This window comes from Oncorhynchus clarkii, chromosome 18 (assembly GCF_045791955.1).
Source record: "Oncorhynchus clarkii lewisi isolate Uvic-CL-2024 chromosome 18, UVic_Ocla_1.0, whole genome shotgun sequence".
Taxonomy (NCBI): domain Eukaryota; kingdom Metazoa; phylum Chordata; class Actinopteri; order Salmoniformes; family Salmonidae; genus Oncorhynchus; species Oncorhynchus clarkii.
Window position 1 is genome coordinate 5,380,285 of NC_092164.1, and position 20,000 is coordinate 5,400,284.

The following is a 20,000-nucleotide window of genomic DNA, read 5'->3' on the forward strand; positions in this document are numbered from 1 at the left end:
TATACTGAACACTATTGTTTACATTCGCTTACATAGACATGCAGTCATATATCCCTAATATAACAGAAGAGATACTATCCTCCTCTCCTTCTCATCTTCTCACTCTTCCTCTTCCTCCCCTTCCTCTCTTCCTCCTCCTCTCTTCCTTTCTTCCTCCCCATCCTCTCTTCCTCCTCCTTTTCTCTTCCTCCCCCTCATATCTCCCCCTCCTCTCTTCTTCCCCCTCCTCCTCTCATCCTACCCCTCCTCTCTTCCTCCCCTTCCTCTCTTCCTTCTCCTCCTCCTCTCTTCCCCCCTCCTCTCATCCTTCTCCTCCTCTCTTTCTCTCCCTCCTCTCTTCCTCCCCCTCCTCTCTTCCTCCCCTTCCATCTCCCCCTCTTCTCTTCCTCCCCTTCCTCTCTTTCTCCCCCTTCTCTCTTCCTTCTCCTCCTCCTCTCTTCCTCTCTTCCTCCCCCTCCTCTCTTCCTCCCCCTCCTCTCTTCCTTCTCCTCCTCCTCTCTTCCTCCCCTTCATCTCTTCCTTCTCCTCCTCCTCTCTTCCTCTCTTCCTCCCCCTTCTCCTCCTTCTTCTCTCTTCCTTCTCCTCCTCCTCTCTTCCTCCCCTTCCTCTCTTCCTCTCTTCCTCCCCCTTCTCTCTTCTCCTCCTCCTGTCTTCCTCCTCCCCCTTCTCTCTTCTCCTCCTCCTCTCTTCCTCCTCCTCCTCCTCCTCTCCTCCTCTCTTCATCCCCTTCTCTCTTCCTTCTCCTCTTCCTCCCCTCCTCTCTTCCTCTCCCTCCTCTCTTCCTCCCCCTCCTCTCTTCCTCCCCTTCCTCTCTTCCTTCTCCTCTTCCTCTCTTCCTCCCCTTCCTCTCTTCCTTCTCCTCCTCCTCTCTTCCTCCCCTTCCTCTCGTCCTTCTCCTCTTCCTCTCTTCCTCTCTTTCTCCCCCTTCTCTCTTCCTTCTCCTCCTCCTCTCTTCCTCTCTTTCTCTCCCTCTCTTCCTCCCCCTCCTCTCTTCCTCTCTTTCTCTTCCTCCTCTCTTCCTCGTCCCTCTCCTCCTCCTCCTCAGTGTGTGATCTGTTCACTAATACGTACATTGTTCTTCTGTAGGATCTGCAGCGCTCTATTGACATTGTTTAGTGAGTGGACGCGCGTGAATCCTCTCTCCTTCACCTGCAGACTCAGAACACACACACACACACACACACACACACACACACACACACATACACACACACACACAGAAGAGAAGAGATCCTTCAGAACACACAGAGGCTTTATTTACTGAACATGATATTAAAGACTTTGCTCAGGGCCATTGCTGAAAGAGGTTTATATTACAATAAAAGCTATTGTATAAAGTTTAGGACAAAGGTAGAGGAGGAGGAGAAGAAATGCAAGGAGAAAGACAACAGGTTGGTATAATAGGTGAGGAGATAAGTGAGTAGTTGAGGAGATAAGTGGGGTTAGGAGGCAAGGAGGCGAGGAGGCGAGGAGATAAGTGGGGTCAAGAGGATAAGGAAGTGAGGAGATGGAGATACATGGGGCTAGGAGGATAAGGAGGTGAGGAGATGAGGGAGATACATGGGGCTAGGAGGATAAGGAGGTGAGGAGATGAGGAGGTGAGGGAGATACATGGGGCTAGGAGGATAAGGAGGTGAGGTGGTGAGGTGAGGGAGATACATGGCGCTAGGAGGATAAGGAGGTGAGGTGGTGAGGGAGATACATGGGGCTAGGAGGATAAGGAGGTGAGGTGATGAGGTGAGGGAGATACATGGGGCTAGGAGGATAAGGAGGTGAGGTGATGAGGAGGTGAGGGAGATACATGGGGCTAGGAGGATAAGGAGGTGAGGAGATGAGGAGGTGAGGGAGATACATGGGGCTAGGAGGATAAGGAGGTGAGGAGATGAGGAGGTGAGGGAGATACATGGGGCTAGGAGGATAAGGAGGTGAGGAGTTGAGGAGGTGAGGGAGATACATGGGGCTAGGAGGATAAGGAGGTGAGGTGATGAGGAAGTGAGGGAGATACATGGGGCTAGGAGGATAAGGAGGTGAGGTGGTGAGGTGAGGGAGATACATGGGGCTAGGAGGATAAGGAGGTGAGGTGGTGAGGGAGATACATGGGGCTAGGAGGATAAGGAGGTGAGGAGATGAGGAGGTAAGGGAGATACATGGGGCTAGGAGGATAAGGAGGTGAGGTGATGAGGTGAGGGAGATACATGGGGCTAGGAGGATAAGGAGGTGAGGAGATGAATGGGGTTAGGAGGATGGTAAGTCCAGGAGGATAATGATGACATTACTGACCAGCTCGTGACCTGCCAGTCCCTCCAGCAGCTCCAGCAGGCGACGGCCATCACACAGGTCGGTGAAGAGGTCCTGGATGGGGGGCTTCCCTGCCTGAGGAAACAGGGCACAACACATCACTACAGGATACACAGGAACGATGTCAGTTCAAATCCTGAGCAGAGCAAGACAAAATGGGAGATGTGCTGGTTTTTCTGGTTTCAGACCCTAGGTACCATAATATCCTGTCGGTGTGCCTTTGAGCAAGGTCAACCCATCATGACACTCCGACAGACATATCTCCAATACTAACACAGAGAGACGTATCTCCAATACTAACACTGAGAGACATAGCTCCAATACTAACACAGAGAGACGTATCTCCAATACTAACACTGAGAGACATAGCTCCAATACTAACACTGAGAGAAGACATATCTCCAATACTAACACTGAGAGACATAGCTCCAATACTAACACAGAGAGACGTATCTCCAATACTAACACTGAGAGACATAGCTCCAATACTAACACAGAGAGAAGACATATCTCCAAACTGACACAGAGAGACAAATCTCCAATACTAACACTGAGAAGACATATCTCCAAACTGACACAGAGAGACATAGCTCCAATACTAACACAGAGAGAAGACATATCTCCAAACTGGCACAGAGAGACATAGCTCCAATACTAACACAGAGAGAAGACATATCTCCAAACTGACACAGAGAGACATAGCTCCAATACTAACACAGAGAGAAGACATATCTCCAATACTGACACTGAGAGAAGACATATCTCCAAACTGACACAGAGAGACATGACTCCAATACTAACACTGAGAGAAGACACATCTCCAATACTAACACTGAGAGACATATCTTCAATACTAACACAGAGAGATATATATCCGATACTAACACAGAGACATATCTCCAATACTAACACTGAGAGAAGACATATTTCCAACAATGACACAGAGAGACAAATCTCCAATACTGACACAGAGAGACATATCTCCAATACTAACACAGAGAGACATATCTCCAATACTAACACTGAGAGACATATCTCCAATACTGACCCAGAGAGACACATCTCCAATACAGACACAGAGAGACATATCTCCAATACTGACACAGAGAGACATATCTCCAATACTAACACTGAGAGAAGACATATCTCCAATACTAACACTGAGAGAAGACATATCTCCAATACTAACACTGAGAGAAGACATATCTCCAATACTAACCCTGAGACACATATCTCCAATACTGACACTGAGAGACATATCTCCAATACTAACACTGAGAAACATAGCTCCAATACTAACACTGAGAGACATATCTCCAATACTAACACTGAGAGACATATCTCCAATACTGACACTGAGAGACATATCTCCAATACTAACACAGAGAGACAAATCTCCAATACTAACACTGAAAGACATATCTCCAATACTAACACAGAGAGACATATCTCCAACACTAACACAGAGAGACATATCTCCAATACTAACACAGAGAGACAAATCTCCAATACTAACACTGAGAGACATATCTCCAACACTAACACAGAGAGACATATCTCCAACACTAACACTGAGAGACATATCTCCAATACTAACACTGAGAGACATATCTCCAATACTAACACAGAGAGACAAATCTCCAATACTAACACTGAGAGACATATCTCCAACACTAACGCAGAGAGACATATCTCCAACACTAACACTGAGAGACATATCTCCAATACTAACACTGAGAGACATATCTCCAATACTGACACTGAGAGACATATCTCCAATACTAACACAGAGAGACAAATCTCCAATACTAACACTGAAAGACATATCTCCAATACTAACACAGAGAGACATATCTCCAACACTAACACAGAGAGACATATCTCCAATACTAACACAGAGAGACAAATCTCCAATACTAACACAGAGAGACATATCTCCAACACTAACACTGAGAGACATATCTCCAATACTAACACTTAGAGACATATCTCCAATACTAACACAGAGAGACATATCTCCAACACTAACACAGAGAGACATATCTCCAATACTAACACAGAGAGACATATCTCCAACACTAACACAGAGAGACATATCTCCAATACTAACACAGAGAGACATATCTCCAACACTAACACAGAGAGACATATCTCCAATACTAACACAGAGAGACATATCTCCAACACTAACACAGAGAGACATATCTCCAATACTAACACAGAGAGACATATCTCCAACACTAACACAGAGAGACATATCTCCAACACTAACCCATAGAGACATATCTCCAACACTAACCCATAGAGACATATCTCCAACACTAACACTGAGAGAAGATGTAGCTACAACACTAACACAGAGAGACATATCTCCAACACTAACCCATAGAGACATATCTCCAACACTAACCCATAGAGACATATCTCCAACACTAACACTGAGAGAAGATGTAGCTACAACACTAACACAGAGAGACATATCTCCAACACTAACACTGAGAGAAGATGTAGCTACAGTCAGTTATCTAATCTAGTATGAAGGGTGTACTGGTGGTATCTATACAGGGGCAGGTTGACCTCTGAAGTCCTGCTCTGTGATAAATGTCTTCTGCTGCAGACTTCACAATAACTTCCAGGTCGTTGTTTTATGCAACGCAAATCAAAATGAAAAGACAGAAACATCGTGTTTTTCCAGCAAAATCATCTTTCATTTCACAAGTATTCCAGAGGGTAAAGTACGTATGTCTCCTAAATAGCATCCTCTTCCCTATATAGTGCACTACTTTTGACTACAGTGCTATGGGCCCTGGTCAAAAGTAGTGCACTATATAGGGAATAGGGTGCCATTTGGGATGTATGCTGTGATGTCATGAATATAAGTGTTCCCTCATCTCCATGCCTATTCTCTACACTGCTACAGATGTAGGGACCTGTATTGCCACAGCTAAATAATCCTGCAGCAACAGGATTTGAATGTTTAGTCCATAATGTTGCTTGATGGAGGTGAGGCTGTTAATATGACCGTGTGTTGGTGTAGGTTTCCAGTAAATGTATGTAAATCACAAAGCTCATCTGCATTCCCTGCGATGCAGTAAAATTCTCAGCAACAAAAGAGAGATCAAATTAAGATTATACATCTGTACTTATCATGTCTGCTAAAACTGCCAAGTCTATTTTTCTGCTCTGGTTTGGAATCAGATCCAAACTGAATATTACTTCACTGTCTGAAACAGCAGCGAATCTGACTGATTCAGTGTGGATTTCAGGCTAGCGCTGTTCAATTCTACAGTTCACAGTTCTCTTCGTGGCTCTGCCTGTCTGTCTGTCTGTCTGTCTGTCTGTCTGTCTCGATCCATCTTGCCGCCTCTCCACATCCCTCCCTCCTCTGCCTCTCCCCGTCTCCCTCCCTCCCTCCTCTGCCTCTCCCCCTCTCTCTCTCTAACTCCCTCCCTCCTCTGCCTCTCCCCCTCTCTCTCTACCTCCCTCCTCTGCCTCTCCCTCTCTCTCTAACTCCCTCCCTCCCTCCTCTGCCTCTCCCCCTCTCTCTCTCCCCTCCCTCCTCTCCCTCTCTCTCTAACTCCCTCCCTCCCTCCTCTGCCTCTCCCCCTCTCTCTCTCCCTCCCTCCTCTGCCTCTCCCCCTCTCTCTCTCCCTCCCTCCTCTACCTGTCCCTCTCTCTCTACCTCCCTCCTTTGCCTCTCCCTCTCTCTCTACCTCCCTCCATCTCTCCTCTGCCCCTCCCTCTCTCCCTCCCTCCCTCCTCTGCCTCTCCCCGTCTCTCTCTCCCTCCCTCCTCTGCCTCTCCCCCTCTCTCTCTCCCTCCCTTTCTCCTCTGCCCCCCTCCCTCCTCTGCCTCTCCACATCTCTCCCTCCCTCCCAGTCTGTTTGTTTATGTTAGGATTATCTCTGGGGAGGCTGTCCACTGTCCACGGCCATGCCCTTGGGTTGGGACACTGGCTTTAACCCTTTGCAGTAGTGTGGCTCCCTCCCTCCCCGCTCTGCCCCTCCCTCCCTCCCTCCCTCCCTCCCTCCCTCCCTCCCTCCCTCCCTCCCTCCCTCCCTACCCTCCCTACCTTTCTCCCTACCTTTCTCCCTACCTTTCTCCCTACCTCCCTCCCTCCCTCCCTCCCTCCCTCCCTCCCTCCCTCCCTCCCTCCCTCCCTCCCTCCCTCCCTCCCTCTCCACATCTCTCCCTCCCTACCTTTCTACTTCCCTCCCTCCCTCTCTTCCAGTCTGTTTTTTATGTTAGTATTATCTCTAGGCAGTCTGTCCACGGCCGTGCCCTTGGGTTGGCACGCTGGCTTTACCCCTTTGAGCCCGACCCCTTCCTGCCCCCTAGTGTGTGTGTGTGTGTGTGTGTGTGTGTGTGTGTGTGTGTGTGTGTGTGTGTGTGTGTGTGTGTGTCGCCCCATGCCTCTTCCAGTGACTCAATAAAGGCCTCGGTCTCCAGACAGACCACAATGCCTTGGGGGCGGCGAATTGATTTCCTTAGAAAAGATGAGCCTATTGCCACATCTGAACTCTGACAAAAACAGGGAGAGTGGGAGGGGACTGTTAATGAGGTTTGGAGAGAATGGACACCATGTTTTCTCTCTTTCTCTCTCTCTGTCATCCACTCTCTGTCTTCCACTCTCTCTTGTCATCCACTCTCTGTCTTCCACTCTCTCTGTCATCCACTTTCTGTCTTCCACTCTCTCTGTCTTCCACTCTCTCTGTCTTCCACTCTCTCTGTCTTCCACTCTCTCTGTCTTCCACTCTCTCTGTCATCCACTCTCTCTGTCAACCACTCTCTGTCATCCACTCTCTGTCATCCACTCTCTGTCATCCACTCTCTGTCTTCCTCTCTCTGTCTTCCACTCTCTCTGTCTTCCACTCTCTGTCTTCCACTCTCTGTCATCCACTCTCTGTCTTCCACTCTCTCTGTCTTCCACTCTCTCTGTCTTACACTCTCTGTCATCCACTCTCTGTCATCCACTCTCTGTCATCCACTCTCTCTCATCCACTCTTTGTCTTCCACTCGCTGTCTTCCACTCGCTGTCTTCCACTCTCTGTCATCCCCTCTCTCTGTCATCCACTCTCTGTCATCCACTCTCTGTCATCCACTCTCTGTCATCCACTCTCTGTCTTCCACTCTCTCTGTCTTCCACTCTCTGTCATCCCCTCTCTGTCATCCACTCTCTGTCATCCACTCTCTGTCATCCACTCTCTGTCATCCACTCTCTGTCTTCCACTCTCTCTGTCTTCCACTCTCTCTGTCATACACTCTCTCTGTCTTCCACTCTCTCTGTCATCCACTCTCTCTGTCATCCACTCTCTGCCTTCCACTCTCTCTGTCATCCACTCTCTGTCATCCACTCTCTGTCTTCCACTCTCTCTGGCTTCTACTCTCTCAGTCTTCCACTCTCTCTGTCTTCCACTCTCTCTGTCTTCCACTCTCTGTCATCCACTCTCTGTCATCCACTCTCTGTCTTCCTCTCTCTGTCTTCCACTCTCTCTGTCTTCCACTCTCTGTCATCCACTCTCTGTCTTCCACTCTCTCTGTCTTACACTCTCTGTCATCCACTCTCTGTCATCCACTCTCTGTCATCCACTCTCTCTCATCCACTCTTTGTCTTCCACTCGCTGTCTTCCACTCGCTGTCTTCCACTCTCTGTCATCCACTCTCTGTCATCCACTCTCTCTGTCATCCACTCTCTCTGTCATCCACTCTCTGTCTTCCACTCTCTCTGTCATCCACTCTCTCTGTCTTCCACTCTCTCTGTCTTCCACTCTCTCTGTCATCCACTCTCTGTCTTCCACTCTCTGTCTTCCACTCTCTCTGGCTTCCACTCTCTGGATTCCACTCTCTCTCTCATCCACTCTCTGTCTTACACTCTCTCTGTCATCCACTCTCTGTCTTCCTCTCTCTGTCATCCACTCTCTCTGTCATCCACTCTCTCTGTCCTCCACTCTCTGTCTTCCACTCTGCCTTCCACTCTCTCTGTCATCCACTCTCTGTCATCCACTCTCTGTCTTCCACTCTCTCTGTCATCCACTCTCTGTCATCCACTCTCTCTGTCATCCACTCTCTCTGTCATCCACTCTCTCTGTCATCCACTCTCTGCCTTCCACTCTCTGTCATCCACTCTCTCTGTCATCCACTCTCTGTCATACACTCTCTGTCTTCCACTCTCTGTCTTCCACTCTCTCTGTCATCCACTCTCTGTCTTTCACTCTCTGTCTTCCACTCTCTCTCTCTGTCCCTTTCTCTCTGCTTCCACTCTCTGTCTTACACTCTCTCTGTCATCCACTCTCTGTCTTACACTCTCTCTGTCATCCACTCTCTGGCTTCCACTCTCTCTGTCATCCACTCTCTCTGTCATCCACTCTCTCTGTCATCCACTCTCTCTGTCATCCACTCTCTGGCTTCCACTCTCTCTGTCTTCCACTCTCTTTGTCATCCACTCTCTGGCTTCCACTCTCTGTCTTCCACTCTCTCTGTCATCCACTCTCTCTGTCATCCACTCTCTCTCTTCCACTCTCTCTCTCTTCCCCTCTCTCTCTCTTCCCCTCTCTGTCTTACACTCTCTGTCTTACACTCTCTGTCTTACACTCTCTCTGCTATCCACTCTCTGTCTTCCACTCTCTCTGTCATCCACTCTCTCTGTCTTCCATTCTCTCTTCCACTCTCTCTGTCATCCACTCTCTGTCTTCCACTCTCTCTGTCATCCACTCTCTGTCATACACTCTCTGTCATACACTCTCTGTCTTCCTCTCTCTGTCATCCTCTCTCTGTCATACACTCTCTGTCTTCGACTCTCTGTCTTCCACTCTCTCTGTCATCCACTCTCTCTCTTCCACTCTCTCTGCTTCCAATCTCTGTCTCACAGCAATCTATACATACACACTGCAATCTATATTACACACACACACTGCAATCTATATCACATACACACACTGCAATCTATATCACACACACACTGCAATCTATATCACACACACACTGCAATCTATATCACACACACACTACAATCTATATTACACACACTGCAATCTATATCACACACACTGCAATCAATCTATATTACATACACACACTGCAATCTATATTACACACACACTGCAATCTATATCACACACACACTACAATCTATATTATACACACACTGCAATCTATATCACACACACACTACAATCTATATTACACACACTGCAATCTATATCACACACACTGCAATCTATATTACATACACACACTGCAATCTATATTACACACACACTGCAATCTATATCACACACACACTACAATCTATATTATACACACACTGCAATCTATATCACACACACTGCAATCTATATTACACACACACTGCAATCTATATTACACACACACTGCAATCTATATTACACACACACACTGCAATCTATATCACACACACTGCAATCTATATCACACACACTGCAATCTATATTACACACACACTGCAATCTATATTACACACACACTGCAATCTATATTACACACACACTGTAATCTATATCACACACACTGCAATCTATATCACACACACTGCAATCTATATTACACACACACTGCAATCTGTATTACATACACACACTGCAATCTATATTACATACACACACTGCAATCTATATTACACACACACTGCAATCTATATTATACACACACACACACACACACTGCAATCTATATCACACACACTGCAATCTATATTACACACATACTACAATCTATATTATACACACACTGCAATCTATATCACACACACTGCAATCTATATTACACACACACTGCAATCTATATCACACACACACTGCAATCTATATCACACACACACTACAATCTATATTACACACACTGCAATCTATATCACACACACTGCAATCTATATTACACACACACTGCAATCTATATCACACACACACTACAATCTATATTATACACACACTGCAATCTATATCACACACACACTACAATCTATATTACACACACTGCAATCTATATCACACACACTGCAATCTATATTACATACACACACTGCAATCTATATTACACACACACTGCAATCTATATCACACACACACTACAATCTATATTATACACACACTGCAATCTATATCACACACACTGCAATCTATATTACACACACACTGCAATCTATATTACACACACACACTGCAATCTATATTACACACACTGCAATCTATATTACACACACACTGCAATCTATATCACACACACACTACAATCTATATTATACACACACTGCAATCTATATCACACACACTGCAATCTATATCACACACACACTACAATCTATATTACACACACTGCAATCTATATCACACACACTGCAATCTATATTACATACACACACTGCAATCTATATTACACACACACTGCAATCTATATCACACACACACTACAATCTATATTATACACACACTGCAATCTATATCACACACACTGCAATCTATATTACACACACACTGCAATCTATATTACACACACACACTGCAATCTATATTACACACACACACTGCAATCTATATCACACACACTGCAATCTATATCACACACACTGCAATCTATATTACACACACACTGCAATCTATATTACACACACACTGCAATCTATATTACACACACACTGTAATCTATATCACACACACTGCAATCTATATCACACACACTGCAATCTATATTACACACACACTGCAATCTATATTACATACACACACTGCAATCTATATTACATACACACACTGCAATCTATATTACACACACACTGCAATCTATATTATACACACACACACACACACACTGCAATCTATATTACACACACACTGCAATCTATATTACACACACACACACACACCACAATCTATCCTACACACACTGCAATCTATATTACACACACACACACACACACACACACACACATACACACGCACACACACACAATCTATATTATACACACACAGCAATCTCTTTTCTGTCCATTTCAAATGCAAGCATATGTTCTCTCATTATACATAAACACAGACACACACACCCACTCACTCAAGGGGTTTTGTTACCAGGGGGATAACAGTGGGAGTGTGGCAGATTCTATCTCCTTCTCTTTTCCTCTCTCACTCCTTGTTTCCTGTCTCAAATTCTCTCAGATTATCACTTTCATCCTTCTGTCTCTCTTCCTGCCCCTCGTCTGAACTCTTCCCTCCTCTATTCCTCCTTCCCTCTCATTCCTCCTCTCCTCTTCCCTTTCTCCTCTCCTCTCCTCTCCTCTCCTCTCCTCTCCTCTCCTCTCCTCTCCTCTCCTCTCCTCTCCTCTCCTCTCCTCTCTGTGTGTGTGTCTGTCTGCTGCCCCCGTCTGCCTTAATCTCCAGGCGGGAGATGAGACTGCCGTTCAATAGATTCCTCCACACCACACCTGAGCCCTGGTCGGCATGGTAACAGCACACCTCCAGCCTCCCCTAATCAAGTCGGAAAATAACGGAATGTGTCTCTCTAGGTTTTTGGGGGATGCTAGGGATGTCACACAGAGATACACACTCATACAGACAGACACACTGATATAGACACGCACACTCATAAACACACACACACACACACAGACATCTAGACATACACACATCTAGACAGACATCTAGACAGACACATCTAGACAGACACACATCTAGACAGACACACATATACACAAACACACATCTAGACAGACATCTAGACAGACACACATCTAGACACACATCTAGACAGACATCTAGACTGACATCTAGACAGACATCTAGACAGACCCACATCTATACAGACAGACATCTATGCAGACAGACATCTATGCAGACAGACATCTAGACACACATCTAGACAGACACACATCCAGACAGACAGACATCTAGACACACATCTAGACAGACACACATCTAGACAGACACACATCCAGACAGACACATCCAGACAGACAGGTACACACACTAACAGACACATTATCCACATGAAGACAGACAGGTACACACACTAACAGACACACTATCCACATGAAGACAGACAGGTACACACACTAACAGACACATTATCCACATGAAGACAGACAGGTACACACACTAACAGACACATTATCCACATGAAGACAGACAGGTACACACACTAACAGACACACTATCCACATGAAGACAGACAGGTACACACACTAACAGACACATTATCCACATGAAGACAGACAGGTACACACACTAACAGACACACTATCCACATGAAGACAGACAGGTACACACACTAACAGACACACTATCCACATGAAGACAGACAGGTACACACTAACAGACACACTATCCACATGAAGACAGACAGGTACACACACTAACAGACACACTATCCACATGAAGCCAGACAGGTACACACACTAACAGACACATTATCCACATGAAGACAGACAGGTACACACACTAACAGACACATTATCCACATGAAGACAGACAGGTACACACACTAACAGACACACTATCCACATGAAGACAGACAGGTACACACACTAACAGACACATTATCCACATGAAGACAGACAGGTACACACACTAACAGACACACTATCCACATGAAGACAGACAGGTACACACACTAACAGACACACTATCCACATGAAGACAGACAGGTACACACTAACAGACACACTATCCACATGAAGACAGACAGGTACACACACTAACAGACACACTATCCACATGAAGCCAGACAGGTACACACACTAACAGACACACTATCCACATGAAGACAGACAGGTACACACACTAACAGACACACTATCCACATGAAGACAGACAGGTACACACACTAACAGACACACTATCCACATGAAGACAGACAGGTGCACACACTAACAGACACACTATCCACATGAAGACAGACAGGTACACACACTAACAGACACATTATCCACATGAAGACAGACAGGTACACACACTAACAGACATATTATCCACATGAAGACAGACAGGTACACACACTAACAGACACACTATCCACATGAAGACAGACAGGTACACACACTAACAGACACACTATCCACATGAAGACAGACAGGTATACACACTAACAGACACATTATCCACATGAAGACAGACAGGTACACACTAACAGACACACTATCCACATGAAGACATTTCATCCTGGTCACTGACATGTTAACACACACACAGGCAGACGTACACACACACGCATGAACACCAGAACACACACACACACAGGCAGACGTACACACACACACGGGCAGCAAGGTAAGCACCCACACCAGCACAAATACACACCTAACACCCTCCTCACTCTATTCACAGTGACAACCACCAGTAATAACTAACCACTGTGTCACAGAACATCTCAATCTACAGGAAGAGTTCTCCATCACCATCATCACCATTACCATCATCATCATCATCATCGCTCCATCAGCTGCTTCTAATCCCAGCTCCATCATGGTTCCACCATGACTATTATCTAGTCATTGATTGGTCAGGAGAATGGCTTGGGGAACCCCATCAAAATAGAATCCTATTACCTGCTGTATATATAGTACACTAGGTTAATGGGCTCTGGTCAGAGGTAATACACTGTAAAGGGACTAGTCTTCCATTTGGGGGAACAACTAACAACCTTCCTCCCTGGATGGAGGAACCAGTTTCAATCTAACAATGTCTTCCATTTGGGGGAACAACTAACAACCTTCCTCCCTGGATGGGAGAACCAGTTTCAATCTAACAATGTGTTCCATTTGGGGGAACAACTAACAACCTTCCTTCCTGGATGGAGGAACCAGTTTCAATCTAACAATGTGTTCCATTTGGGGGAACAACTAACAACCTTCCTCCCTGGATGGGAGAAACAGTTTCAATCTAACAATGTGTTCCATTTGGGGGAACAACTAACAACCTTCCTCCCTGGATGGAGGAACCAGTTTCAATCTAACACTGTGTTCCATTTGGGGGAACAACTAACAACCTTCCTCCCTGGATGGAGGAACCAGTTTCAATCTAACACTGTGTTCCATTTGGGGGAACAACTAACAACCTTCCTTCCTGGATGGAGGAACCAGTTTCAATCTAACACTGTGTTCCATTTGGGGGAACAACTAACAACCTTCCTCCCTGGATGGGAGAACCAGTTTCAATCTAACAATGTGTTCCATTTGGGGGAACAACTAACAACCTTCCTCCCTGGATGGGAGAAACAGTTTCAATCTAACAATGTGTTCCATTTGGGGGAACAACTAACAACCTTCCTCCCTGGATGGAGGAACCAGTTTCAATCTAACAATGTCTTCCATTTGGGGGAACAACTAACAACCTTCCTTCCTGGATGGGAGAAACAGTTTCAATCTAACAATGTGTTCCAAATGCCTTTCATATACAGTGCACTACTATTGACCCTGTGCACCCACCCCCACGGTCTAAAGTAGTGCACTAAATAGGGAACAGGGTTCTATAGGACTCCGGTCTAAAGTAGTGCACTAAATAGGGAACAGGGTTCTATAGGACTCTGGTCTAAAGTAGTGCACTAAATAGGGAACAGGGTTCTATAGGACTCTGGTTTAAAGTAGTGCACTAAATAGGGAACAGGGTTCTATAGGACTCCGGTCTAAAGTAGTGCACTAAATAGGGAACAGGGTTCTATAGGACTCTGGTCTAAAGTAGTGCACTAAATAGGGAACAGGGTTCTATAGGACTCTGGTCTAAAGTAGTGCACTAAATAGGGAACAGGGTTCTATAGGACTCTGGTCTAAAGTAGTGCACTAAATAGGGAACAGGGTTCTATAGGACTCTGGTCTAAAGTAGTGCACTAAATAGGGAACAGGGTTCTATAGGACTCTGGTCTAAAGTAGTGCACTAAATAGGGAACAGGGTTCTATAGGACTCTGGTCTAAAGTAGTGCACTAAATAGGGAACAGGGTTCTATAGGACTCTGGTCTAAAGTAGTGCACTAAATAGGGAACAGGGTTCTATAGGACTCTGGTCTAAAGTAGTGCACTAAATAGGGAACAGGGTGCCATTTCAGATGCAGGATGCGTAATTGAATTACTCTTCATTCATGGAGAAGCACTGCCTTTTCAATCATTCTAGACATGTCTCTCAATGTGAATGGTCTGAGGCTTAGCTGATGTTATTGTCTGCAGGTCAATTTGCCCTGTGGAGGTCGATTATATTCTGTTCTACTGGAAAAGTTCATATTGATTTCAACTGTGCTGGTCTGGGAGAAACCACAACAGAACAATAACTTAGTCCTATATTGTTACTAGGTGGTCTGGGAGAAACCACAACAGAACAATAACTTAGTCCTATATTGTTACTAGGTGGTCTGGGAGAAACCACAACAGAACAATAACATAGTCCTATATTGTTACTAGGTGGTCTGGGAGAAACTACAACAGAACAATAACTTAGTCCTATATTGTTACTAGGTGGTCTGGGAGAAACCACAACAGAACAATAACATAGTCCTATATTGTTACTAGGTGGTCTGGGAGAAACCACAACAGAACAATAACTTAGTCCTATATTGTTACTAGGTGGTCTGGGAGAAACTACAACAGAACAATAACTTAGTCCTATATTGTTACTAGGTGGTCTGAGAGAAACCACAACAGAACAATAACATAGTCCTATATTGTTACTAGGTGGTCTGGGAGAAACTACAACAGAACAATAACTTAGTCCTATATTGTTACTAGGTGGTCTGAGAGAAACCCCAACAGAACAATAACTTAGTCCTATATTGTTACTAGGTGGTCTGAGAGAAACCCCAACAGAACAATAACATAGTCCTATATTGTTACTAGCTGGTCTGGGAGAAACCACAACAGATCAATAACTTAGTCCTATATTGTTACTAGCTGGTCTGGGAGAAACCACAACAGAACAATAACTTAGTCCTATATTGTTACTAGGTGGTCTGGGAGAAACTAACTGAAACTGAAATGAAAATCTATTGTTTTGTTCAAACAATATAGTGCACTACTTTAGACCAGAGCCCTATGGGGTAGTGCACTACTTTAGACCAGATCCCTATGGGGTAGTGCACTACTTTAGACCAGAGCCCTATGGGGTAGTGCACTACTTTAGACCAGAGCCCTATGGGGTAGTGCACTACTTTAGACCAGAGACCTATGGGGTAGTGCACTACTTTAGACCAGAGCCCTATGGGGTAGTGCACTACTTTAGACCAGAGTCCTATGGGGTAGTGCACTACTTTAGGCCAGAGCCCTATGGGGTAGTGCACTACTTTAGGCCAGAGCCCTATGTGGTAGTGCACTACTTTAGACCAGAGCTCTATGGGGTAGTGCACTACTTTAGGCCAGAGCCCTATGGGGTAGTGCACTACTTTAGACCAGAGTCCTATGGGGTAGTGCACTACTTTAGGCCAGAGCCCTATGGGGTAGTGCACTACTTTAGACCAGAGTCCTATGGGGTAGTGCACTACTTTAGGCCAGAGCCCTATGGGGTAGTGCACTACTTTAGGCCAGAGCCCTATGGGGTAGTGCACTACTTTAGACCAGAGTCCTATGGGGTAGTGCACTACTTTAGGCCAGAGCCCTATGGGGTAGTGCACTACTTTAGACCAGAGACCTATGGGGTAGTGCACTACTTTAGACCAGAGCCCTATGGGGTAGTGCACTACTTTAGACCAGAGCCCTATGGGGTAGTGCACCACTTTAGACCAGAGCCCTATGGGGTAGTGCACTACTTTAGACCAGAGCTCTATGGGGTAGTGCACTACTTTAGACCAGAGCCCTATGGGGTAGTGCACTACTTTAGACCAGAGCCCTATGGGGTGGTGCACTACTTTAGACCAGAGCCCTATAGGGTAGTGCACTACTTTAGACCAGAGCCCTATGGGGTAGTGCACTCCTTTAGACCAGAGCCCTATGTGGTAGTGCACTACTTTAGACCAGAGCCCTATGGGGTAGTGCACTACTTTAGACCAGATCCCTATGGGGTAGTGTACTATAAAGGGAGCAGGGTGCCATTTGGGACACATGGCTGTCAGTTCATTTTCTCTCCAGCAGCCTGACAAAACAGGTAGGTAGGAGGACAGCCTTCTGAATTGGCAAAACAAGAACAGAGCCAGACAGTCTGACGTGTGTGTGTGTGTGTGTGTGTGTGTGTGTGTGTGTGTGTGTGTGTGTGTGTGTGTGTCTGTGTGTGTGTGTGTGTGTGTGTGTGTGTGTGTGTGTGTGTGTGTGTGTGTGTGTGTGTGTGTGTGTGGTACCTTAGTAAACTGTGAGTTTATCCATTTTGAGAAAGTCTTCTTTTGAACGTCTTCTCTTTCATCTGTGAGGAAAAGACAATGACAAGATAAATGAACAGGAGGGAAGGAAGGAGTCTGGGATGAACTGGTTACAGTCTGACGTTAGGATTGTTTAACGATACTATACACACACAGAGACACACACAATGTCTCTCTCTCTCTCTCACACACACACAATGTCTCTCTCTCTCCCTCTCTCCCTCTCTCACACACAGAATGTCTCTCTCTCTCCCTTTCTCTCTCTCTCCCTCTCTCACACACACAATGTCTCTCTCTCTCTGTCTGTCCCCCAAGACAGAACCAGTGGTCTCTCTCTCTCTCTCTCTCTCTCTCTCTCTCTCTCTCTCTCTCTCTCTCTCTCTCTCTCTCTCTCTCTCTCTCTCTCTCTAGCGTGGTGACTAGATTCATAAGACTTATGCAAGGCAGGTAGGCATAAACATGGGGTTACATCTACTCTTGTCCCAGCTGTAATACTGTGATAGCCACTACTACTCAGACACAGACCCACTGCCCCGCTGACAGCCATGTGCAGTGAGCAGTAGCAGCTGTCTCTCTGTATTCCGTTCTCTCACTGACCCTGGCTGCTAGACTCACTTGTGCGAATAAATGCCAGGACATGTGTAGGTGGTGTGAATGTGAGGTATAGCCAGAAGCTGTAATACTTTAATAGCCAATCATAGACAATCCTTCCCAATAGCACTAACACTATAACAGCCAATTGGGACCTTGTTGACAGCCCTATAAGGACCAGCTGAAGGGGAGTCGCCTGATGATTTCAACTGGGTTCTTCCCTTGCTCCATGTTCACTGCAAACTTCAGTCTGAGACGCCCTTCGTTTAAGTCCTTTGTTGTGATGTCATAATGAAGGGTGTTGTACAAAACAAAGTCATCAGCAATTGAATCACCTCTATCAAATCAGAGTATCAAAGACAATGACGCATTTTCAAAATGCCGCTTTACCCACGTGTGTCCTGACTCTGGTCTTCAGATCCAGACTCATTGTTGGGGAGGTCTTCAGATCCAGACTCATTGTTGGGGAGGTCCTCAGATCCAGACTCATTGTTGGCTAGGTCCTGAGATCCAGACTCATTGTTGGGGAGGTCTTCAGATCCAGACTCATTGTTGGGGAGGTCTTCAGATCCAGACTCATTGTTGGGGAGGTCCTGAGATCCAGACTCATTGTTGGGGAGGTCCTGAGATCCAGACTCATTGTTGGGGAGGTCTTCAGATCCAGACTCATTGTTGGGGAGGTCTTCAGATCCAGACTCATTGTTGGGGAGGTCTTCAGATCCAGACTCATTGTTGGGGAGGTCTTCAGATCCAGACTCATTGTTGGGGAGGTCCTCAGATCCAGACTCGTTGTTAGGGAGGTCCTGAGATCCAGACTCATTGTTGGGGAGGTCTTCAGATCCAGACTCATTGTTGGGGAGGTCCTCAGATCCAGACTCGTTGTTGGGGAGGTCCTGAGATCCAGATTCATTGTTGGGGAGGTCCTGAGATCCAGACTCATTGTTGGGGAGGTCCTGAGATCCAGACTCATTGTTGGGGAGGTCTTCAGATCCAGACTCATTGTTGGGGAGGTCCTGAGATCCAGACTCATTGTTGAGGAAACTACGGTCTGTGGGCAAGGAGTTTGGGTAGCGAGGCAAGAAGGGGACTGGATGGTGATACTGAAATCTGCTGGTTAACAATAAGACAGACCTGCTGGTTAACAATAAGACTGACCTGCTGGTTAACAATAAGACTGAGACCTGCTGGTTAACAATAAGACAGACCTGCTGGTTAACAATAAGACTGAGACCTACTGGTTAACAATAAGACAGACCTACTGGTTAACAATAAGACTGACCTACTAGTTAACAATAAGACAGACCTGCTGGTTAACAATAAGACTGAGACCTACTGGTTAACAATAAGACAGACCTACTGGTTAACAATAAGACAGACCTACTGGTTAACAATAAGACTGACCTACTAGTTAACAATAAGACAGACCTGCTGGTTAACAATAAGACTGAGACCTACTGGTTAACAATAAGACAGACCTACTGGTTAACAATAAGACTGACCTGCTGGTTAACAATAAGACCGACCTGCTGGTTAACAATAAGACTGAGACCTGCTGGTTAACAATAAGACTGAGACCTGCTGGTTAACAATAAGACTGAGACCTGCTGGTTAACAATAAGACTGAGACCTACTGGTTAACAATAAGACTGGCCTGCTGGTTAACAATAAGACAGACCTGCTGGTTAACAATAAGACTGAGACCTGCTGGTTAACAATAAGACTGAGACCTACTGGTTAACAATAAGACAGACCTGCTGGTTAACAATAAGACTGACCTGCTGGTTAACAATAAGACTGAGACCTGCTGGTTAACAATAAGACTGACCTGCTGGCTAACA

The 20,000-nt window shown here is 45.6% G+C and overlaps 1 protein-coding gene across 1 annotated transcript in view; it reads right to left on the reverse strand.

Moving 5' to 3' along the window:
- Positions 1 to 20,000, reverse strand: part of LOC139373933 (dystrophin-like) — a 187,960-nt gene that overhangs the window by 94,154 nt on the left and 73,806 nt on the right. Inside the window, exons 2-4 of the mRNA XM_071115018.1 lie at positions 17,554 to 17,615; positions 2,281 to 2,373; positions 1,072 to 1,149 (exon numbers count right to left, since the gene is read on the reverse strand). Of these exons, the coding sequence (XP_070971119.1) occupies positions 1,072 to 1,149; positions 2,281 to 2,373; positions 17,554 to 17,615 (233 nt within the window). The remainder of the gene's footprint in view (positions 1 to 1,071; positions 1,150 to 2,280; positions 2,374 to 17,553; positions 17,616 to 20,000) is intronic.